This window comes from Sinocyclocheilus grahami, unplaced genomic scaffold (assembly GCF_001515645.1).
Source record: "Sinocyclocheilus grahami isolate Dianchi unplaced genomic scaffold, SAMN03320097.WGS_v1.1 scaffold1193.1, whole genome shotgun sequence".
NCBI lineage: Eukaryota > Metazoa > Chordata > Actinopteri > Cypriniformes > Cyprinidae > Sinocyclocheilus > Sinocyclocheilus grahami.
This window is the reverse complement of record NW_015506372.1, coordinates 194636-220389: the sequence shown is the minus strand read 5'-3', so window position 1 is coordinate 220389 and position 25754 is coordinate 194636. Positions and strand designations below refer to the sequence as shown.

At 35.9% G+C, this 25754-nt stretch overlaps 1 protein-coding gene across 1 annotated transcript in view; it reads right to left on the bottom strand.

Moving 5' to 3' along the window:
• The window catches only part of LOC107567879 (corticotropin-releasing factor receptor 2), an 84294-nt gene that overhangs the window by 57304 nt on the left and 1236 nt on the right, over window positions 1–25754 (bottom strand). The window contains exons 3-9 of the mRNA XM_016253657.1: window positions 12717–12798; window positions 9815–9919; window positions 9155–9272; window positions 8203–8356; window positions 2011–2071; window positions 1219–1291; window positions 644–729 (exon numbers count right to left, since the gene is read on the bottom strand). Coding sequence (XP_016109143.1) covers window positions 644–729; window positions 1219–1291; window positions 2011–2071; window positions 8203–8356; window positions 9155–9272; window positions 9815–9919; window positions 12717–12798 — 679 coding nt within the window. The remainder of the gene's footprint in view (window positions 1–643; window positions 730–1218; window positions 1292–2010; window positions 2072–8202; window positions 8357–9154; window positions 9273–9814; window positions 9920–12716; window positions 12799–25754) is intronic.

The window sequence follows — 25754 nt, the reverse complement described above, 5'->3', positions numbered from 1 at the left end:
GAATCTATGATATATATATATATATATATATATATATATATATATATATATATATATATACTGTATATACACACACATGCTAAAACTACTGTAGCGAATAGGTGTTGCTCAAATTATCTTTTGCAATGACAAAAAAAAACAAAAAACAGATTGGCTTACTCAATGCTGTCTAATGTTAATTGGTCAGAAAACTGCATGCATGTTTTTTACAATTAAAAAGCATTCAATCTGATATTTTAGATAATGATGAAAATTACTAATTGTGCCAGATTATAAACATTTTGGGATCTTCTTAGACCCTCATCTGACAAATTAAAAAAATTGTCAGTGCAGTGACTTCTAACATCAGAAACTTTAAATTTATACAGAATCAACTCTCTACAGATGCCACTAAAATCTACCTGCATGATTTTTATTTTTATTTTTTTCACTTTTCATTATGTATAACATCATGGTCACAAGGAGGAGAGAGTCACACGTTTCGAAACTACATGAGGGTAAGTATATAATGACAGAGCATTTATTTTTGGGAGAACTATTCCTCTACTGAACATGAAACAGGATGTCATTTAGCCTAAGCAAATATCTCACTACTCTTGCTCATTACAGTTATAGTGTGCAGTAGTTAGTTAAAGATCTTTACCTGTATTGTATTGTTTCTGATGTGGTTGAAGCCCTCAGTTTTGTCATTAAAATGCGCACAATGTTGAAAAGGAACACAAAATTTATCTATATCGAAGAGAAAGAAAAGAGATGTAGGTAAGTGATTGTGCCTATTATTGAAACAGTTTGATGTTTCTGTACATAATATGCAGACATTTCAAGCTGTGGAGAGCTCATAAAGACACCATTGTGTTTTGCCCCTGCAGAATAGCTTACATTAAATACTGTTTATAATGCTTTTACATGAAAAAATAGATTCAACTTAACTAGCATAAGTTCAGTAATTCTCTTCAGTACTCTATCTGAAAACAGGAGACATTGCTCTGATATTAAAAGCTGATATTCTGGCAAGATCTGGCTTACTATTTGCTGTTGTTAACAATTCTTAAAAATCACATTGGTTATTACATTTACATTTTGGCCATCTCAGTCTTTGTAATGGTTTAAAAGTTCATTTTTGTTCACATTCTTTCAAATTCTTCACACTGTTCCTCCACTTCTTGGAGGAATTGGCAACCATAAATCAGAAGTAAGCAATAATATAATAATACTTACAAGAAGAACTAAAATCACGGGCCCCTGATAAATGTAGTCTATGTACTTTCCAGGTTCCTTCCCAAACCAGCATCTGGAACACAGAGATTTTCTTGAGTGTGTTCTCACTTCTCACAGCATATATACACTTCCACAATGAAATATATACTTTATTTTGTGAATATAATTAACAGTGGGTTGAACTGCATTTCAATACTTCTTGGGAGTAAGTTGGACTACTTACATCTAAGTTGCATCTAGATACATCTAACTTTTTCTATAGTGTTGCAACTATAACTCAAGTGAAGTACTTATAGTTTACTGTTTATATATTTTATATTTTACATAAAAACATTTGTATTCAGTATCATTGTCAATGTCATGTTGTAAATTCAGCAATAGGTCATTAACTTACCTTACAGAACGCAATTCTTTGCTTTTGCAGAGTATTTGTTTACTCAAAATGTATTACTGTTACACTTAAAGTACACTTAAAAGTGTACTAAAAAGTGGGACGATTTAGTATGAAGTATTGAAATAGTACACATTCAAGTATATACTTATAGAACTATTAGTATACTTATTATTATAGTTATTTGGATAATTGAAAAAAATATACTTGAATTTTACTAATTCAAGTATATTTTGAATTAAGAAATTCAAAATATAGCCCAAGAAATTCCACTAATTTCCAAGTATTCCAAACACAGGCTCATTAATTGACATCTCTTGCCTGATTTACTCTACAATTATCATGTTCAACACTCTTTCACTCCAATCATAAGCATTTCTTTCTGCAAATCAGCAACTTACTGTTCGTTTTCATTGTAAAGTTTTCCAATGGCCCAAGCTATAATTATCGGACATGGTATACCTGAAAGAGGGAAGAATGCATGCGTTGGCAAATCACACTTTACAAACAGCAACTGCAAAAACATGGGAATTAAACATTGTTTTCCCAACAGGTGATTACCTATTGAAATGTACTAAACAGCTGTGCCATTTTTGTGTACAATATTTCAGTGCACAAAGCTTTTTATACATCAACCACCCACTAAATGCACTGAACCTGTGCTGTGGGAAGTTTGTGTGATTTTTCAAATATGCACCTCATTCCCAAATGTCAGCATTATTTGCCTGCCGCAATTAACACTGCGCTATTACTGCCCACAGAAAGATGGGATTTTCTTTTGATCATGGCATTCGTCAAAAGATGATCAAACGACAGAAGAAGAGTGTTCAAATCTGGCACATTCTTACATTCGAAAACTGAGAATTGCACACTGCTGATTACATGTAATGCTAATTTTTGGGCTTATTTAGGTCAATATCCAATGTATAGTAAATTTGCACAGCACATGCAAATAAACCATGCTATCAGTGTGCACAATTCCTCCTGTATTTTAATGAACGCTGTAGAAAGAGGATGCAACCATACTAAACAAAAGCATTCTCTGAAGTGTTTGATCACACATTCTGTAGGTCAGTCTTATTTCAACAAAGCCATGCTAAATGCTGTATTGTGCGTAATGCTTTAGAGGCCAATGATTTCTTCACCTAAATGAGCAGGGAACAAGAAATCATGAATCTTTTAGGAAGTCGCATGAAGGAGCCATTAAACGTCTCTACTGGGATTGCTGAAAGACAGCAGGAAAAAGCAGAATTTCCAAACTACACGGCTACATTTGTTCAACGATGACAAGCAGACTGCTAACAGAACACATCAGACATTGAGCCAGAAATATTGTCACAAATTACTTGAGTCTACTTAATCAAATATATTCATATTGTAATATGCAGCTGATGCCAATAACTCAGATCTCCACAACCGTACTGAGCTTTTTAATTGCTTTCACTTGTATCACACAGCCGGTCCACTTCTACCTCAGTAATTCAGTCAATATGCAATATGCATATCACCGTTCAAATGTTTGGGATCAGTAATATATTTAATGTTTTTTAAGAAGTGTCTTATGCTCATCAAGGCTGGGTTTATTTGGTTAAAAATACAGTTAAAACGGTAATACTGTGAAATATTATTGCAATTTGCAATAATGGTTTTCTATTTTAATATTCTACTTTAAGATATAATTTATTCCTGTGATGCAAAGCTAAATTTTCATCAGCATCATTACTTCAGTCTTCAGTGTCTCATGATCCTTCAGAATATGCTGATTTATTATCAATGTTGGAAACAGTTGTGCTGCGTAATATTTTTTGGAACCTGTGAACTTTTTTTTCAGGATTCTTTGATGAATTAAAAATTAAACAGAACTGCATTTATTCAACATAGAAATCTTTTGCAACAATACAAGTTTTGCTATCACTTTTTATCAATTTAACACATCCTTTAACATATCCAAACTTTTGAACAGTAGTGTATATTTTTACAAAAGACTTCTATTTATTTATACTAGCATTACAGTAACCAATACTATAATATGTGTTTATTAACATGCTGTTTATTAAAATCAATTCAAAATCAAAGTATTGTTGCTTATGCATTTTTAAACATTTTCATATTACTTAAAAATAATAATATAATAGCCACAAATATTTTTTGTTTCTACAAACTGTTGTTCGTTAATATCAAACAGGGTATTATTATCAATAGTCACCTTCTATTCTGAACATTAGTCAAGAAGTATTCAGTAAACACATGATGATTCACTTTGATTCATCAGAGCTGAGCGCTCTAAAAAACAGCTCACTCAAAGAGAATTTCATGTTTTAAGTTTTTCAAATTGAATTTAATTTGGATGTGACCGAAAATTATAGTCTGAGTGGGTGAGTTGTTTGCTTTGTAATTAGTCCCTCCATTTCCACTAATTTGTTTGACTGATTCATGGCAATTTACAAGCTTGATAGGCAGGCATTATGACACATACAAGTTAATGAGCCAATCATAGCATAATGGAAACATTGCCTCCTCTCATGACTTTTTGCCTTTATGTAGCAGCTCCTTCCTCACATTCAAACCATGCTACAGGAGCTATACTGCAATGCTGTTGTTGTGTTGTCTTGTTTTGACGTGACATTTTTGACGTGACATGTGGCCAAGTATGGTGACCCATACTCGGAATTAGTGCTCTGCATTTACCCATCCAAAGTGCACACACACAGCAGTGAACACAGTGGGCAGCCATTTATGCTCGGGGAGCAGTTGGGGGTTCGGTGCCTTGCTCAAGGGCCTCGTGGTATTGAAGGTGGGAGAGAGTGCTGTACATTCACTCCCCCCACCTACAATCGCTGCCGGTACGAGACTCGAACCCATAACCTTTGGGTTACGAGTCCGACTCTCTAACCATTAGGCCACGACTTCCCTGAAAATAGCATGTTTTGCTTTTTTCAAATTGACTCCTGAAAAATGCAGATAGCAACAACCGCATTTGCAGAAATTCTATGTAGTGTATAGAACAAAACTGAACAACTTGTTGTTAATTATGTATTTAAACATCATGTATCAGAATTGTGATGCAAGAAATCACAGGGAAGGAGGTACCGCTTCAATCAGTGTTGCCAGATCTTAACATAAAAAAGGCAAATGGGAACAAGCCTTTAATAAACTCCAATAAAAATCCAAAAGTGTTATCTTGGAAATAAGCCACATACCAAAATATTGTGTCCTGCACCTGCCAACTTTATTATCACCATAAAATGGATCGCTATACGAGCCGAGCCCAAACAACAAGCTCAAAGACACTTAATAAATGTCATTTATAAACAGTGGACATGGCAACCCTTCAAAAGCATACTCTGTGAAACAGCCTTCCAAACATAAACAAAACACGATGGCTCTGTCTGCTATGGTTACAATGGTGTCAATCATCACAGTTTCAAGAATGAGTTCTGTTCCATACACACACTAAACTGTATTCTGGGGATTCACTCCCATATTTAAATATGGTTGTCACACCTGAAAATTGACAGTGTGTACATGGCCTGAATGTGCTTAACTGCATTGGTGGACTGTTAAACACAAAGACTGAGAACGCTGTGAATGTCAAATATCAAATAGTCCTTAGAATGGCATTTAGCCTTCTCAGTAATACACGCTTCCAAATATTATGTGGTACACTTCACAATAATCTGTACTTTAAATACTTTATACCATTTAATTATATTAGTGCCAGAATCTTTTAAGTACTCAGTGAATGGACAACATTATTTTTTAACTACTGCAATTGCATGCCATCTGTTATTTACGACAATAAAATTCTCTCATTTTTAAAATGGTAACGTTGCCACCTTGCAGTTGTTTTGGGTTGTGTTGTGTTGTGCTTCTAATTATAAAGAGCTTAGATGTTTAAAATGTCATATTGCATATAATACAATTATAGAACATGTAATCAAAAATGGAAACTTTTTTTAATTACCATGACCTGTATGACAGCACTAAATTGACATTTCAGCCTCAATGCAATCAATACCTCAGTGCAGAAAATGTCATCACAATTAAGCTGTTGTTGTAAAATGTTGTTTTCCAAACAGTTGCTTCTATATTATATACTGTATATACTGTATATACTGTATATATATATATATATATATATATATATATATATATATACAAACTATAGAAGACAATGACTACATCAACTGGTTACATACATTCTTCAAAATATCGTGCTCATCAGAAGAAATAGATCCATACAGTTTTGGAACAACTTACTGGAGAGTAAATGATGGCAGAAATTTTTTGGGTGAACTATCCCTTTAAGCCGAGATGCCAGCGGTTCAAATGACTCTTGCGGTTTATCTCTTACCATCTTCAGCTCCTTCTTGGAAATTGCAGCCTTGGATGACAACCTCAAACCTGGGTGCATTTCCCATACAAAGACGTAACTCTCTGATTAACAACCATTGTACAATGCATTGTTGTGGAAACCAACTAGCTAGTCATGACTGTTTCTCAAACACGGTCACATCTCTGTCATTTGAACCACATTAGTTCAACAATATAGGGCCGTTGTTAATGGCGTCACACGCATGTGGTGGAGCAATAACTTCTGCTAATTAATTGAGTCAAGATCTCCGAGATGCTGCTGTATTGATCATGGCACCTGATGATTTACTTATTTTTGTTCCTGTCATTTTGCTTTATTCCATGTTTGATTAATCAGGGGTTCCCTCTTACGTCATACTCTAGGGTTCCCTTAGGCATTTATGAACATTCTTCAAAAACTGTGCTTACTGAGGATGCACTAAAATATATAGATTAGATTGTATATATTTAAATACAATGGAACATATATGTTGTACTGCATATTGTGCCCATGAGCATAATTCACTGAAGTCCATATGTATTACTAACAAGAAACTATGCTTCTAAGCACAGGTTGAGAGTTGTAGTTCCAAAAACGCAAGTTTACGATGCTGTTTGCGAACGTTCGTTTGAACTATGGTTTCGGGAAACAACGAATCATGGAACTATGTTAGTAACAATGCAACTATAGTGACCATAGTTAGCTAATGATGCTTTTGGGAAACACACCCCAGATTCAATGTGCCTGATGCGACAGTACCAGCCTAATCTCCCTTAAATATATAGTGGAAGGATATGTTCCGGCTTGACTTCTGAGGCAGTCGAAGAGCTTAGAAAAGTGACTGATTTGGCACCTTGTGCCACCAAACATTCAGCTTGTGAGATCGGCCACTTCATAGCAAGGTTTGCTGAAATACACTCCTGAATTTTGATTTATCACATAAACTGCTTTCGCAAACTGCTTCTAGGCCGTTCGCCGATCCAGATTTGCTCTACTTCTTAGAAGATGTTGAAAATGTTACAATTTTTTGAGTCTGTGTCAAAAAAAATCCCATCAAAAATGTGGATAGCAAGTTTTTGCGTGCTCATTAATAATTTGACACTTATGTAAAGGGGTCAGTCTGAGGACAGAAAAAAATTGCAGGCTTTTTCACTATCAGGCCAACAGTTAAAAGTAGGATAGATGATTTCGGACTGGGTGGCAAAAGCAAGCTAGCATTAAAAGCATAAGATCCCACCCTCCCTGCAAATCACTCTCCAAAGCCACGCCTCCTCCAAATCACATGAATGCACACAGGCAGAGCAGAGGCTGACCAGCGACACAATGAGAGACAGTGCTGGTGGAGGTCTGAATGCAATGTTGTCAGATTAGCTCATGTCTCATTCACCGGTGAGAAAACATTACAGTACAAACGCATAATATTACAATAATAACGTCTTCCATTCTCGCTCGGTCTGCAATAGAGTAATGGAACGTGCTGATGATGTACAGTATCATGTCTGCGAACAGGGTGCATGAAGGTATTCAAATATATACATTGACAGGCAGGCAGGACAGCCTATCAGAGCCCTCGGACCGAGGGATATGATTGGATGAACATTTTATGGTCCTACACCTTCCACAGATTATATAAATGCATATAAATACATCTAGACCACTTAACTTAGTGATTGCTATCGGGATGTGAAGAGACTCTCAACAAATGAACCAAATCACCTACCCTGCCTTTAACTGCGTTAGCAGCTATATGTTAGCTTAAACTGTTAGCATGCTAACTTTTGTGCTTTTGTGTGGCACACTAAGCAGCAAGCACCTAAAGTACCTTCGCAATGTTCAAATGCTTTGTGATATGTCATGTATGGTACATTTATTATACTTTTATATCTATTTTATATATTTTCATTCTTGCATTGAATCTTATGAATCTGATCTTGAAGTTTAAGTGTTCTGATCTTGTGTGCTGCAACATCTGTCCCATTTATATTTCAGCTCTGTATGTTATCATATTTTTTGTTGTTTACGTATTTATTTTTTTATTGGCATGATGTATGACTATGACCTGGGAATGTTTTTGACAGGTTTCACAAAATTCATAGGAATCACGTGAAAGACAGTAATGTTCCAAATAATCCAAAATGAATAGCAGACTACATTTAAGCTTTCTTATTCACAGTCGATGCAAATTGCAGATGATTAGGTCTTTCAAAATAAGCAAACTTGTGTAGAGAAATCAACTCACACCATCCAATGAAGAGGAAGACCCATTTCCGAAGCTTGTCTGTGGAATATGTCATCACAATAGCCGTGTGAAGATAGCAGCCCTCCACAAACATCCAGAAAAAATTGGTCACCACAAAGTAATTATAGATTGTTGTTATAAGACGACACCAGGGCTGTACGGAGAGAAAAGGACAGGGTGTTAATTGAGGTGAACATTTGGATGTTGGATGTACAGACTTGATACTAAAAATTAGACCTATTATACTGTAGGTCTTAAAACAACCTCACGTCCCAGGTTTTTCAATCATTTTATAATGTGTTTTATAAGGTGCTATACTGCAACTTGAACTCATTGGGGGGGGGAAAAACATCTACCAAATGTGCTTTTTGACTGTACACTCTCAGAAAAAGGTACAAACTGTCACTGATGCAGTACCGTAAGGTACAAAAACTTACAAAGAGGTACATCTTTGCACCTTATTTACCCCTAAGTGGTATGTATTAGTACCTAAAGTGTACATTTTGAAATGGTATTCATCAAGGCTATTCATTCTTCGTCTTTTGCATAAGAAAACACTCCTCTCATGTCACTCTCAATAAACACATTGTTCCTTAGTTCTTCAATAAAGCTTTTGACTAAAGTCATTTTTTAGCATTGTATGTTGTAAACATTGCAAAATGAAGTACCTTTGACTTTTGATCTCGTCACTGTCAATTACTTTGTCAAGTTTGATATAAAAATGCTGGAAGTCTCTAATGAGGCACTAGATACCAGCAGACAAAAATATCACTAGAGTGTTTTTCCAGAGAGAAAAAAATACTACCCCATGCAATTCCTTCAGTATTACAGTAATACAGAAAACTATATTGGTGAGGAATCGTTGGCCAACACTATACATGTAAATGATAGAAACCTGCTGATGGGTTTACATACTAATAAGCTGATAAGTAAGTTTAAAAGTGTTTCATACCTCATTCGTCTCATAAATGTTTTGGTCAATCAGCTGAAGCAAAAACCACATTACATTCCTCAGAATGAAAGTCGTAATTAAGTTCCAGTGGATTATGTTGCGAAGGCATCGGATGCTCCTTGAATTTAAAATAATAAATCAATGAAACAATCATTTCAGCAATTACACTTTGACACAGTTTTAGCATTGCACGAGTTGATTAAGGAATTACATATGCATGGAAATGAGACTGTGCAAAGAGTTAGACAACAGTCATTTCTGAAAGATTAATCATTCTGAACATGTATTTAAGGAAATGTTCAGTAACACTTTCTATAAAGTTTGCCTATTTAAAAACAATGTTTATTTTAGTATTATTTTTTTTAAATGATTCGAATGTTGATTTTTCCTAAAAAAGTGTAAACACTGTGACTCTGTGGTGCTATCAAAATAGGCTATTGCTGTTTGTTTGAGCATCTCAACCTGCAACCTTAGCTCATGCAATTAGAGTAAATAATGACAGAAACTATCCTTTAGCATATATATGATCTGATATGATCGAAGTTTCCTGAAATATACATTTTTCCTGCACTGAATGAACATTTATTAACTTTAAACAAGGCCACAGCTCAAGGTATTACTTCACACACTATAGTGCTGAAAATACACCGACACACTTACCTCAAGCACAGAAAGAGAATAAAGGCAATAACGAGAGCTCCAACAGATATACAGTGACCAAAGTAGTTTATGATGAGGGCTATCTTGTAGTGCATGGGGTACTTCCTCTGTAAAATAAATAAATAACTAATTAAAAAATGTGAAAAATACACCCGGTTCATTATTAATTCTGCCATGATTAAAGAAGAAACTCATTGTTCCAGCATATGATATGGTAATAAATGATTGCAATTATGGCACAGATCAATATGTATTACTTAGTTACCAGTATTTGGAAACTTCCAAAAGACTAATTTAATTTAATTTATATATTTCTCATGAGTCCTTGAATGAGGTCATAAAACTGTGACACAACTCTAAAGGAATCCAATTGTCTTTTGCAGAATGTTTGCATGCAGAAGTCGTGTGACGTGAGAAGTTAACTGATGCATGAGCAAGTAAGATGGAGTGAACAGAATTTATATCGATTACACAGCAATACTATGTACATGCTTAATAGTTTCTTATGTCAAATATGGGCTGCTTTATATAATGTGACAATAGCTAAATAACTGGGCCAAACTGATTAAATATATATATATATATATATATATATATATATATATATAATGCACAAGATTTAAAAAAAATAATATATCTTATTGACTTGAAAAACCATATTCAAATTTCAGTTATTCATATATTCATATTCAAGACCATATTCAAACATGAAACAACAGCAGAGTAAACATTGCAGCTGGTGCAGAGGACATTGGGAAAACAGAGCAAATGTAATTACAGCATTCCCTGTGGGAAAACAGATCAAATTTACAGTAACTCACTTGGCAGCACTATTTGAAACTTTATGCAAAGGCATATTTGAAGCTGTATTCAAACCTTATGTGTTGCCAAAATTTATGTAAGCATTTATTGCCAACACTACTGAAACTGAATGTCACACCTGGCAATTTCTCACACAGCATTAAAACATGACTAGTAAGTCATTCATTCTGCAAACGAACTAGCTAACAAATAAAAACAAAAAATAACCACATTCTCGTAAATGAACAGACATTGTTAATAAAAGAATTAGTTCCCTTTCATAGATACATTTTGACGCTACATCAGTAGGTGATGCTGTAGGAACCTCCAGTGTGACGATTGTCTGAAACCCGTAAAGCATCATGCCAATCCGTTGCCTGACGGCACTAGAATCACCTCTGCCTTAAAAGGACATGCCCCATCACTCCTTGTATTTCTCTTCTTCAGGAAGACGGTTTATCTGCCCATGCTATCTTCAGAGCTTTATCGTGTTTCAGAAACCCAAGTGGAGTTTATCTTCTTACTGTAAGTGTGTTACTTGGCAGCACTATTTGAAACTTTATGCAAAGGCATATTTGAAGCTGTATTCAAACCTTATGTGTTGCCAAAATGTATGTAAGCATTTATTGCCAACACTACTGAAACTGAATGTCACACCTGGCAATTTCTCACACAGCATTAAAACATGACTAGTAAGTCATTCATTCTGCAAACGAACTAGCTAACAAATAAAAACAAAAAAAAACACATTCTCGTAAATGAACAGACATTGTTAATAAAAGAATTAGTTCCCTTTCATAGATACATTTGACGCTACATCAGTAGGTGATGAGGAACTTGCTGAATGCACATGCATAATATAAAACAGCTTGCTGCACTGACTCATTTAAAGTTCTACCCTATTTCAAGGGCTGCTGGCTCTATCTAGAGTAAAGCTTCCAGTTAAGAGTTCACCTGTTTGATATGTTGTTTTCCATTTGGGTATTTGAACATGTAATATTCAAATGCAAAGAAGGATTTACTTTTTTCTTATTCCTAGGTGTTCATTTGCATATCAGAAAATCCAGCGTGCTTAAATTGTCTTGCTTTGCACTGGTCTTTTCACTCTTTTTTCCCATTTCATGAAAAATTCTTATCTCTTTTCCAAGCTGCACTTCTGAAGATTTTTCAAAATCCTGTAAATATGTTCTGTTAATGTTATTAGGGCCATTTTATTAGAGGCTTCAGAATTCACAAGGACTCAGCTGTTTTTATCCATACTGAATGAAACACTGAAAGTACACAGGACCCTTTTATTTTCCCAAAGATTATTATGATTATTTATTTATTTTATTTTAGGTTTTGGGGGCTTTTGTGGCCCTTAACATTCTCAAAACGTCAAAATTTGTGTACACACCAGAGTCATCAGGCATTAGGCCCACGCAAAAGCTTTTAAAAACGTTTAAATACTACCCCTAGAGGATTCATAAGATCGTCACCAAACTTGGTCAGCATGATGCTAAGACATTGAGCATGCTAAGATGCAAACATATTTTTGATATCTTGAATGATTTCACCATGGCGAGGCAATACATTTAAGGCAAAATCATTGGGTGATGTAGTGCCAAAGACAGATCAATTTTCAGAACCAATTTTTTTGCTGTATGTGGTGTTCCTAGTGCTGTCGCTGTAATGATATTGGTAGACTGTACTCCTGGACATATCTTTGGAAAATAAGACCACAGATGATATGGATGGTAAAGCTAAGATATCATTCTGATTTAAAAGTAAAAGAGATAAAAGTGTAACAGTGCATTAATCCAAGTAATTATTGAAAACTCTAACAATATGGATCATAAATTCAGTATTTCTGTCACTTGATTACATGTTCTGTTAGAAAAACAAAAAACTGAAAAAAGGAGCCAGTGACAGTTTAAAAGTTCAAAGCGTTTTGCGGAGGTCTTGTTATCATTTATATGTAATATATATGTTATATGTTATATATATGTATATATAACTTATCAAGTTATCATTGCAGAAACAAAAGCGGCTGCTTGCCTTGTCTTTTTCTGTCGTCTCATTTTGCGAGCATATGAACTTTGTGTGAGCTTATTTCATCCACTGGATCAAAATGGGCTCACAGTTGGAGTAGTTACTTTTCAGTGCCCATGTGCCATTGTCCAAGCACTCTCTGTAAGCAATTCCTGCAGAGAAGAGAATGAAAGCAGAAGTTCATAAGTCAGTGTAGTTCTTAAAGCCCAAAAAGGCTTTTTTATAGTCATTGCACATCTGAAATACTTCATTGTTCTCTGGTCATAATAAGGTCAAATTCACAAGTTAAAATAAATTGGTAATCAAGAACTTCTTTGAAGAAAATGTCTTAACTGAGGAACTTGCTGAATGAAACACCAGGTGTGAACGGGAATGTGTCTCCTCGTCTCCCTGTGTATATGCATTTTAAACACATTATGTTATTTCACCACCCATGCAATAAATGCAGGTCCCTGAATGAACGTGGTTTTATAGTGTGTTTAATTTAACTGCTCAGGTAATGTTAATTGTATGACCCATTTCAGGGGTGGCCAAAATTACGATTTAAAATCAGTCAGAGCTAATGTATCTTCATATTTTTTTTAATATATATTATGAGTAGACTACTTTCTACTCAAAGCAGAGCAGTCCTGTATCACTCTATAGGTTTTTTTTTGTTGTTGCAATAATTACCATATTACATGGTTTATTACATGGTTACTTGCCACATAAGTAAATATTTTGGTTAAAAAAAAAAATTTGAGTTGAATTATTTTATTAGCTCTTTAAACAAAAAGCTTCCGTGAAGAATAACAGTTCATAACAAGCAGCTTTGACCCAAGACTAATGAACAAATAGTTATTGATATAGACACATTTGCTTCAATTTTAGTCCATTTTAATGCATGTCATGTGACTGTGACAGACTTTAGAGTAGCTAATGTGAGTGATTGATATGTAATTTTGTAATTAAATATGTATTTGTTTAACTAATTTAAAATGCTACTCATTTAATGAATAAGCTTTTGATTACTTAACATTTTATTAAAGATGATTTTCAAGGAATGATTTTGGCACAGTGGCCTCCCCCTGTACGATGCCCTTATGCACTGCATACTGCATACCCCATTTTTGCACCCCATGCAACCCATGTTTCACAGACCCACAGCACTGTAAGTTAATGAAATCTACTGGTCCACAGAATAGCGTTGGCAGCATGTGAAACACTATCCTGTAATTTATTTATCTTAATGAATAATCTGACTCTTAACCTGTTTTCAACCACTGAGTTTTGCATATCACAAGCAGAGGCGGACTTACCCATTAGGCAAAGGTAGGCAACCACCTTGGGCCCCCAAAAGCCAAGGGCCCCCCTTGGGCCCCCTAAGGGCCCCCCCCGAACACGCAAATGGTTGCTTTTTATGGTGTTTATCACCACGACAACCGTCTGCGTGTCCGAGTTGAACACACTTCTCATGTATCCTGCTTGTAGCAAATAAAAATATCATTCATCTGAAACACTATCCTGTAATTTATTTATCTTAATGAATAATCTGACTCTTAACCTGTTTTCAACCACTGAGTTTTGCATATCACAAGCAGAGGCGGACTTACCCATTAGGCAAAGGTAGGCAACCGCCTTGGGCCCCCAAAAGCCAAGGGCCCCCTAAAATGCTTTTCATCTACGAGATGCGCATTAAGCGCGAACACACGAATGGTTGCTTTTTACGGTGTTTATCACCACGACAACCGTCTGCGTGTCCGAGTTGAACACACTTCTCATGTATCCTGCTTGTAGCAAATAAAAATATCATTCATCTGAAGCTCTAATTAAATATTGAGCAACAGTGTGCATTATTTGTTTTTAGTTTTAAATGCTGCTTACTTATTCATAAGAACCCAAGTAGAGGATGCATACGCAGTTTGGTTGATATAATCCGTGTGTGCAAATGTATAATTTCCTTTTCATTATTTTTATTTTTTTTTTCATTTAAATTTGTAGTTAAAATAACTAAAATAAGTGTATTTTAAAGTTTAGAATTAGACAGCCTTTGGCACACAGGCTTACGCTGGTCACTCATCACAGTCATCAGTGGACTTTTCTCCTCAATATTGGCTATATTTTTTCACACTTTTTTCATTCTCACTAATTCAATTCGTTTTTAGTTTTTATATGAATGAATGAAGGGAACCGACTGTCTTCAGAAAACTTTCCATGGCATTTTCATTATATCTGATAAAGTAACGTTTATGAGCGCAGCGCTGCTTTGTTTACATTCGTTACCGGGGAAAACGCTGTATTTCTGAAAAAAGCACTTCCTGCTGGCTGAGAATCAATGTGCATTTGCAATAATCATGTCTGCAGTTTTTGTTCAGACCAATGCGAAAATCCACCCACATAACCCCGTTTTAAATTAATATCATAATTTATACTTCCGACTCATCTGTTTTTTTTTATTGTTTAAAGGCTCAGTTGTGAGGTTTATCATTTTATAATTTATTTTGTTTTTGTGAAAATGAATTGCTATTTCGTGGTCTACAACATGAAAGAACGCCATTATAACATGTGCATGAAAAATGTAGAAACATTGGACACAACTCTGGGGCACCATCATGCAGCAGCAAGCATCACAACAAAAAAGGAACCTAAAGGCTAAATTTGTAAATGTGTGCAAATACATAGGACCCCATTCATATATTTTGCCTGGGGCCCTCAAACCACTAAATCCGCCCCTCATCACAAGAACACAAAATGTGGCTTTACTGTATAAATATCATGCTGAATAGAGGTGAAACGACGAGACAGGAGAGAATAATGCCATCATGTTCTCAATCACAACAGTTCCACAAATCTAACGTTTTCATCACTGCATCAACAAAACAACCCACTATGTATTATTTATGTCACAGTGTTTGTTGTGGTGACCTGGACTGGTCACTTGAGGGCGCTCTTTTGTTTTCGTTGTTTGTGTTAAACTCCATTTCCCATAGTCCCCTGCTCACTAATCCTGGTTTAATCGGTAACACCTGTTCATCATTTACCCAGCTATATATATCATGCCTTCTCTGTCTGTCATTTGCGTCTGGATTGTATTGTCTTCTTAGTTGGTGTTGTCGGTGTCAGGTTTTGGATTACCTTTTGCAACGTTTTGTTCTGTTTTGTTCTGTTATTATTTTCAATAAACTGCACATGGAACTTACCCTGTTTCCTCCTGGCATTCCGTGACAATTTATTTTTGGAAGTTTGAAAAGTATAAACAGCAATCTTGGGAGTGTTAATTATTCTTTAATTTAGCTCTAGTTGACTTTGTAGTGTTTTATAATTTTTGCCATGTTCCAGCATGCATCATTTTAGCTTATTTTAGCACTGAAGCATGTTAAGATCCTTCCTTTATCAACATCACGAGAAAGTTATTTTGTAAATTCAAATCGAATTATTTAAAGTGAAAATATATCTTCAAAGTTAACTTGTAATATTCATGCAATTAAATCATCATTGACCCTGAACAATACAAAAATAAACTGGTGGTCAGATAAAAATTCCAGGAAGACTTATAAAATCAGAGGGCTTATAAAACATGGGGCTTGATTCTCCACTTTCTCCATCTGAAGCAATTAGCATTATCAACTTTTTCCCCCATGATACCCACTAGACAACAATAGTCTTTTTTTCCCCAAGATTTTCAAAAACCCATCTGGATCATATCCGAATATGCAAAAATTCAGATTTTTGCTGGCAGTCTGTACAAGGCCTACATTATCATAGTGTTTAAACAGTTTCACCTGTGCCTTGTTATCCTATTGTTTGTCTGTGTATATTGCCCTATGTTTGAGTCTTTGGATGTCGGTTTTTGTCTTTACTAGTTTTGGTAAAGCTGTTGCGTTTTTGGATTCTTGTCATCCCTATTTGGATTTATGTTACATGTTTGTATTCTTATCACCTGCCATATCTGTTTGGATTATCATCACTTGTATTTCAAATGCCTTCCTCATCCCTGCTACGTGTTAAGAGCGCAATGGAGGCATTGCCTCTCACCTGTCTTTCCCTCATTCATTCTTAATTACCCCCACCAAACCCACCGCATGCTTTAGGGCAGTGAATCGCAACCCTTTTGAGTACCGGACCCCAGTCCAATTCAGAACCATCCTCAAGGACACCCAGAACAAAATTGACTCATTAGTATCATGTATGTCTTTGTGAGGAGTGGGGACCAAATGCAATCAAGTATAATTTAAGTTAGTTGACTTGTCCAGTATGTGGCCATATCATCAACTATATTAGATTTTTTTAATGGGAACATGCCATGTCAAAATATACAAAATATACAAAAATTCATACTTTATACAGACCCCCTGGCATTACGTCAAGGACCACAAGGTTTCACGCAGCCCTGGTTAAGAAACTCAATGGGCTCAGGGGAGGCAAGAGAGCCGTGGCCTCCCGCTTTAACTTTACCCACTGGTTTCACTGATGGACAGTGTTACTTTTGAAAAATGATTGACTTATATACTTTTTAATGTCATATATTGTGATACTTGTGTTGTTTTATTATTGTACTATGAATTATTTTCTTGCCTCCTTGAAGGAAACACCCCTGCTGCAGGTTAAAATACAAATACAAAATCCACAAACACAGATAACAGAAATATGTTTTTTTCTCTAAACTGAACATCAAAATGGCTGCAGGTTCTCTTTGCAAACTCTAGTAAGCATGCAGGCAGGAAAGACAAAGCTATTTAACTATCAGTGGGTATCCTCTTTAGCAACGAGGGGAATGATAAAAGGAGTGAAGCACCCAGGAACATGACAAAGAAGAAAACCGAATTAGCAATGTCAGATTTGAGAGGTATTTATTTGTTTGTAATGGAAGGGCTGAGTATCTTGAAGGCTGCTCAGTTTCTTAATGACACACCAGGGGTTGTGTTCTGCAGGAAATCAAGGACCTCGTGCTACATTGAAGAACACAGCCATAAATGAACATTTTAGAATAACGAATGTGCCATTAACCAGCACAAATGGGGAGAGCATCTTTAAAAGATGCATAAACCTCTTTAGCAACATCTTCTGCTGCCATTAATATTTATTAAGCAAACTGGAAAGTGGCGGTTCATAACAGCTTACCTGAATCTGGAGTTAAGCACAATCTATTCATTATTTTGAGTGCTGCCAGTATCCGGTAAATAGTGGATCAACACGGAAAGCTTGCGGTAACACCACACACACAGGGAGAATTTAAACCTATTGATGCTTGTGATGGACATATTGATTGAATGTTCCATTTCCATAAATCCCATTAGCAATGTACTTACAACTTAAAACCTGGCAATCTTTCAACAAAACCTGCATCAAAAATGACAAGACAAATGACTCTAGAGCTTGCTTTATTAAAATCCATCCACTTTGTGCGCTGAAGGTGGAAGTCTGAACTGTATAAATATATATATAAATATATTTATATAAATATATATAAATATAAATAAGAAAATTTTCACATACTAAATTTTGTTGTATTTTAAACAATTAAAATTAAATTCCTGGGAAATAGATCAAACCTAGTGGTTTGAAGAATAATGGCAAAGACTGGAAAAGATTTAAAATGACAATGAATTGTCAATGAGTTTTTGGGGCTCAACTTTTAATGTCATCTAATGATTCTTGTTCTAAATAAGCTTGATAAGACTTTTTGGTGTATAAAATACTGCTACACCTAATGACATTTTAGTGGGTGTCTTCTGTAAATCATGGTAAAAATGTATGAGTCATTATTTTTTGCTAATTAATTAATAGGACCCATTTTAACGTACAGGGGAAAAAATAACGCTATATTAAACTTTCATTGTTCTGATGTTTGAAACTTCTTTTTCGTCTTTGACCCAAATGAATATTATCATAATATTTAACAAACTATCACACTAATTGGCATCTGATCCAAGGCTTTTCAATACTTTTTTTTTTTTGCAATTATTGTCTAATGCTTGGTTTCATAGTGATCTTTAGTAAATGTATGAATGCAGTTCCCCTCATACAGGTCTCATAGCAGAATAACCACAGGTCACATAAACTATGAAGACGTTTCATACAATTCAGCAGGATGATTTCGAAGACTAGTAATTGAGAAGATGCTTAAAGGCTGGCTGATTTGCTGGGCTGGAAATGAACCCTTAATGAAAGGAAAAATCTAACCAGGAGATGAGAAAGGCTGTTTAAATATAGCCATGGTTATCAGCTCAATCTATTTTTACATTTTCTTCTCACCAACGGCTCTGTCATGGGACTGTAGCAATTCTGTCAAAGCCCGAGAGCTTAACCCACCTCAAAATGTGCCTGATCCACATTCAAACAAAAATGTTTAACCTGTAAAAAGGATGAGAGGTCTAGATTTTGTATAAACAAAATCACATACAGTAAAACGGTTATAAATCTATTTTTACTACTGGGTTAGTAGTACAAGCTTCTGTCACATCTGAGCATTATGGTGTTGTAGACCTGAAAATGCACCTTGTCTAATGCAGAGTTAGTCATTAAACAGATTTAGAATCACAGATTAGAGCAGCGATTTAAACGAAGTTATTACAGTTCAGTTACTAACATGTCAAACATAAACGTGCCATTATATGCTGTAGCACTCATTAGGTAATGGGGAAACGTCAAACAGAAATGGGGCCCTATCATACACCCGGCGCAATGCGGCGCCAGGCGCGACGCAAGTGTTTTTGCTACCCAGCAGGCACTGGACATCTATGTAACGTCAGGTTGACGTTGGACATGACATCAGACAGATGTTGCATTTTGGTTGAAAATGAAAATCGGGTTGACGTCAATACTTGACGTTGACTTAACATTGAATTTTGGTCACCCGACGTCGCAACCGATATTTAACCAAATATCAACATCTTATGACGTTGTGTGCCTGCTGGGTAGTTTCAGCCCGATGCAGTTATCATTTTCATGTCCTGCGCCACGTTGTTTAAATAGCAAATGCATTTGCGCCCATTTGTGCGCTCATGGGCGTGCTGGTCTGAAAACGAGGTGTGTTCAGGCGCATTGTTGTCGCGTTGCTATTTTGAGGCAACTGAAAAAGACTGACCGCCATTGACCAACTAAAACCTGGTCTAAAGTCAATGGCGCAGTAGTTTTTTTGTTATTTAAAGAGCATGTTAGTATAGGCGGGTCCACAGCGCACGTACACTCTGCTTATTACACACACAGGGACGCACAGCAGCACACAAACATGCCAAATATAAAAAATTAAAGGATTGCAATGTAAAAGATTATTGTGTAGTGTAGGCTACACAAATGTAAAAATGCCTACGTGTCATAATGGATAGTCATTGCATGTATCAGAATTAGGCTACCTATTTACTCGCGGACGAGCAGCTCCGTTTAATCTCTGGAGACGCGTTCTGTCTTTGCGCTTGCAAATTCCGCCATGTAAATAGCAAATCTGCCATGGCATGAGCGCAGCTGGCTCTTAAAGGGAATGGGAGACTGATCCAAATCCAATATAGTGCGTATACTATTCTGTGTTATTGTTAAGCCCAACAAAATATAAAGATTCCGTGAACTATATTCAGAGTCTTCTGAAGCCATTCCATAGTTTAATGTGAGGTACAGATGAATATTAAAGTCATTAAATTCAAGTTGATGTAAACTCTTTTCTCCACTGTGGCTGTCAGTCATCCTTCATTCAGCATTCAAAATATGCATTGCATTTGGCTACGACAGTCAAGATGATGAAACTATATTTATAATTTCTATATTTAGTAGATTGTGTTTAACACACAAAACCGTGATGATCAGTTCAACACACAGAGGTTAGAAATTCTACATTGATTAAAAAAAAACTGTGATAGTATTGGATAGGTATCGGCAGATACTCAGAATTTTTGGTATCGGATCGGTTCTGTTTCTCTCGATTTATTAAGCATAATCATCTGCGATATATCCACAAAACGCTTTATTTTAATTTGACATTTGCGTTGTCTTGCATTAGTAACAAACCTCCACAAGTTTGCCACAAGGTTGCAGTTGCCAGAGTTTAAAAACAGAGCTTTTTCTTTTAATTAGACGCATGCACAAAAAGGCAAATATGTAAGTTGGAGTTTAGCAATCTCTAATGAGATATTGTGCTCAAATAAAAGTGTAATACAGCCAGTCTGTTTTCTTTGACGGCAGTTTGCACTCTGTGCTATGAATAAATCTGCAAGCAAACCATGCGGGTTGACGTTTGATTTGTGCTTATGTAAAAGTACAATAATTCTGATAAAACATTTTTAAAAAAGAAGCAAAATTATGATAATCGTGATTATATTTTTTGAGGAAAATAATTGTGATCAACGATTTAACCATTATCGTGCAGCCCTAAGTAACAGTGTAAAGTTCATCAATTTTGATATGACTTCAATTCAGTTATAAGCAGTTCTACAAAAGGCAGGATTTGTTGTTCATTATTCAGCTCGAGTCAGTTCATTGTTCATTCAATTCAGTTCAATAACAGTGCTGCCTGATGTTACAATATGCGACTCGGCTGTGAAGCAGCTCTACAAAAAATTTCATTATCCAGCTTAATTCAGTGCATGTTTTGTTCTCATCTGATGGTGGCACTGCAGTCATATCAATACATTTCTGAAAGTTTCGAACATTCCATATCCATTTGTCCTGTTGTCGGAAAAAGCATCCCCATGTGGATTATGTTAGAAATACACTGGGGCAGCTGCTTACTGTTACACTGTGTCTACACCGGACGCGAGCAGTGCGACGTGACACGACAAAAGACATCAGAACCCATTATAATCAGTGATGCTGCCTACTCTAGATGTGGCACGACACGACAAACCCCTGACAGTAAACTGATGCCTCATTGTATTTATGATATACTGACACAAAGTTCAAATAATTTGCAAGGGTCGCTTTGTAGAGTCCAGTGTAGACAGCCTCTACCTGTTGCGGCACATTCGCGTGTAGACACAGTGTTAGTGGCTCAAAACGCTGCACCACATCCTTTGTAGACAGTATCACTGATTATAATGGGCAGGGGTGCACATAAGTGGTACGCAGGTGCACATGTGCGACCAAAATAAAGATTGCGCTCATTTGCAAACGACAAACTGTAATACTGTATAAGATTTCTATTCGAACTGAGAGCATATTAAAGCAATAAGCCCCAAGAAGCCGTGGTTTACAGTGAATTTATAATAGCTAAGGGGCCTTGTTAGGCACGACGTGAAGCGGAGGCTCAGCCAATCAGAATCAAGGGCCAGAACTATCCGTTTTATAAATCTAGGCTATCCGCTGCCGTTTTCAAAGCACAATGCAAAACTGTGACATTTCATTCACTTATGCCAAAGATTATAGAATACCCAAGTTGAATGTTTAGTATAGTTTTGAATGGGGCAACGCTCAATATGGCCGCTCAATCGCATGAAGCCCCACCTTCTGAATGAAAGAGCCCATCGCTAATCTCATCCAGCTCAGTTCAGTTCTCTTCAAATAGTGTCTGTGGAGTCAAGTCAACAATATTGCCAATACTGTGTGAGTGTGCATACATTTGTGTGTGTAGCTGTGTGCATAAATACACTTACAAGCATGTAAAGGCCAAATTGTTTTTCTCTTTGTGCACATTTACCCAGAGCCGATCCTCCCTATACACAAAGTACGTAGGTTGCGTAGGGCCCCCTTGCTCTCAACGATTATTTCATTTTAGTTTAATTTTTGATTTTGTCCAGAGGTTATGAAAACATGAATGTTCCTTTCCTTCGCCCTTTCTACGTAACACCCAAATCAGTCAAATCATGTAACTTGACTGTCATATACAGTCTCCTCCTCGTTCTTAATACTTAATACGTTCTTCCTCGATACTAAAAAAACAAGTTAAAATCGCACTGAGCTGCGGAAGAGACACTGTTCCCCAAGCGCTTTCCTTGTGCGCGATTCGAGACAGACTGAAACACGGACACATATAGGCTACTTTGTGCTTTGTATATGTAAAAATGTCCGCCTTGGTGAGTTTTTACTAAACACAGTCAGCTCATCGTTGATTCAGTGATGTCATCATCCAGCTCAGTTCAGTTCTCTTCAAATAGTGTCTGTGGAGTCAAGTCAACAATATTGCCAATACTGTGTGAGTGTGCATACATTTATGTGTGTAGCTGTGTGCATAAATACACTTACAAGCATGTAAAGGCCAAATTGTTTTTCTCTTTGTGCACATTTACCCAGAGCCGATCCTCCCTATACACAAACTACGTAGGTTGCGTAGGGCCCCCTTGCTCTCAACGATTATTTCATTTTAGTTTAATTTTTGATTTTGTCCAGAGGTTATGAAAACATGAATGTTCCTTTCCTTCGCCCTTTCTACGTAACACCCAAATCAGTCAAATCATGTAACTTGACTGTCATATACAGTCTCCTCCTCGTTCTTAATACTTAATACGTTCTTCCTCGATACTAAAAAAACAAGTTAAAATCGCACTGAGCTGCGGAAGAGACACTGTTCCCCAAGCGCTTTCCTTGTGCGCGATTCGAGACAGACTGAAACACGGACACATATAGGCTACTTTGTGCTTTGTATATGTAAAAATGTCCGCCTTGGTGAGTTTTTACTAAACACAGTCAGCTATGTCTTAATTGAAAATAAACCGTTTTTAAAATTAATCGAATGCAAGTCAGTATCTGTGCATTCCGTGACAGCATCCTATAAACCTGCTGCTGTCTGTCATCATCTGTTAATCAAACAATAAAACAAAATGAGAGAATTATTCACTGCTCTTCATTGAATATTGTATAACTTTGTTATGAATCAATTTATGTTTAATTTATACGGTGAAGTCTATGCAGTGCTTTATTTTTACATTTGATTACTTTAATCAATTTCTGTATAGTATGCTATTAAATGCTAAAATTGTTTGGTCCAGAATGTTGTATTTTTGACAAAACCTTCCTATGTTCAAGTGACGTGTCAGGATCTCCAGCTGGAGTGCCCATGAGATCCTCTAGAGGCCACTCCATCCTTAACCTGTACCATTGTTTCACGGACTACATTTCCCATGACACCCCATGCCAAGTACTGATTACACCTACAGCTGTTTCCAGTTAGAAGGACTATTTAAGTTGCACTCATTCACATTGCGAAGTATTGTTTTGCTGTAGCTGACTCTACCAAGTGTTTTCATTTGCCATAGCCTTGTTTCATTTGTTTTGTTTGTTTATTTATTACTTTGGACTGCTCACTTGGATTATGACCCTTGCCTGTTCCTTTGGATTACTCTTTTGCCTCTGCCTAGAATTACATTGTTTGGTGGATATTGACCTTGCCTGTTTGACCATGCATTTTGTGTAGTAAAGCTCACACTTGGTTCTACCTAAAGAGTCCCCATTACATGATGATAAAAAAAGAACAAGAAAGAAGTGAAAAAAAGAACCGATCCCGGGTTCGTAGGATCATAGAACTCGCTCCGCCACTGTGAATAAATAGCCATCCGAATCCATGAGTTTTATTACTGAGGTGCCATGTTAATTTATTTTTACAGACGTCCACATGAGAAACAATTACTGTCTGAATAGAGCTAAAGACACATTTAGGGTACAACAAGGCTAAAGGGGCACTGGGTTAAAAGGCACTTTTGATTTTATTCTGCTCTAAAAACTCACCGCAGCACTTTCTTAAACATCTGCATTTCATTATGCATTTAGAAAGTTGGCTGACTCTTGACAGAATTGTGGGCAACAAAGCAATAGGCCTAATTCTGCACTAATTTGAACTGTTTTTTTATGTATTATAGATTTATGTAGCAAATAAGTCTCAATCAAGCTATCGAATATGTTTTGAAACAAAGGTCTTGTTAATGATTTTCATCTTTTTTCAGTTTCGTAATTACTGTTGTGACTAAAGGCACAATAATTGATGTGATAATAAACAGCTGGCTAACTTTTCCATTTATTGACATGACATGATTAGATATAGATATATATAACAGCTTAATATCCTTTATGTTGGGTGTCCACCTGATAATCATATTTATACTCAAGGAAACCGAAGATGAGAGATATTTGGAAAATCCACATTCATATGCATGCAGTGATTTTATCATAAGTCATATTAATATGCAATGATAAAACCAACTGCAGCTGGAAAATGTCTAATGCCACAGAGATTATATATAGATCAGATTGTATAAAATACTGTTTGTCTGCTCCGTGTCTTTTGAACTAGTGTAATGTTTTATGATCTGAACATCATGAGGTCATGATTACATAATTATGAGCATGAGTGACAATTGAATAATCATACACAACAGTGTCAGAAGGTATTCTTTTTTATTAAGGGGTAATATGTGCCCCTAGAATTGGTTTTCAGAGGCATTTATTGCTGATTTATTAGAACATATTTTAACCATAAATTATATATAATACTGAATTAATGTTTTTTTTTTAACTGTTAAAATGATAAAACCAACTGCAGCTGGAAAATGTCTAATGCCACAGAGACTGCTCCGTGTCTTTTGAACTAGTGTAATGTTTTATGATCTGAACATCATGAGGTCGTGACAATTGAATAATCATACACAACAGTGTCAGAAGGTATTCTTTTTTATTAAGGGGTAATATGTGCCCCTAGAATTGGTTTTCAGAGGCATTTATTGCTGATTTATTAGAACATATTTTAACCATAAATTATATATAATACTGAATTAATGTTTTTTTTTTAACTGTTATTTCTAAAGTATAATCAACATCAAGTAAAACAGTACCTGTACATAATGTGCAAGATAGCATACAATAAATGCTCTGTAAATACGTTTGAAATAACTCAGCCACCCTATGTTAGATTCTGCTGTTGTATTGTTATAGTATAGTGGTAGAATTTACTGAATGAATGTATTGTTTCAAATTTTAAGACATATTTTCCAAATGTCCTGTGATTTCAGATAACAAATATGTAATAGGAACAATTGCATATATTTTGCACATTTATGGAAAATCTCACCATATTTCATAATAAAAGAGCAGACAACTTTTCCAGTGTCAGCATGGATGCAATGCACAGTGTGTGTGTGTGTGTGTGTGTACCTGGTATTTATCACGTTATGGGGACCAAATGTCCCCACAAGGATAGTAATACTAGTAAATT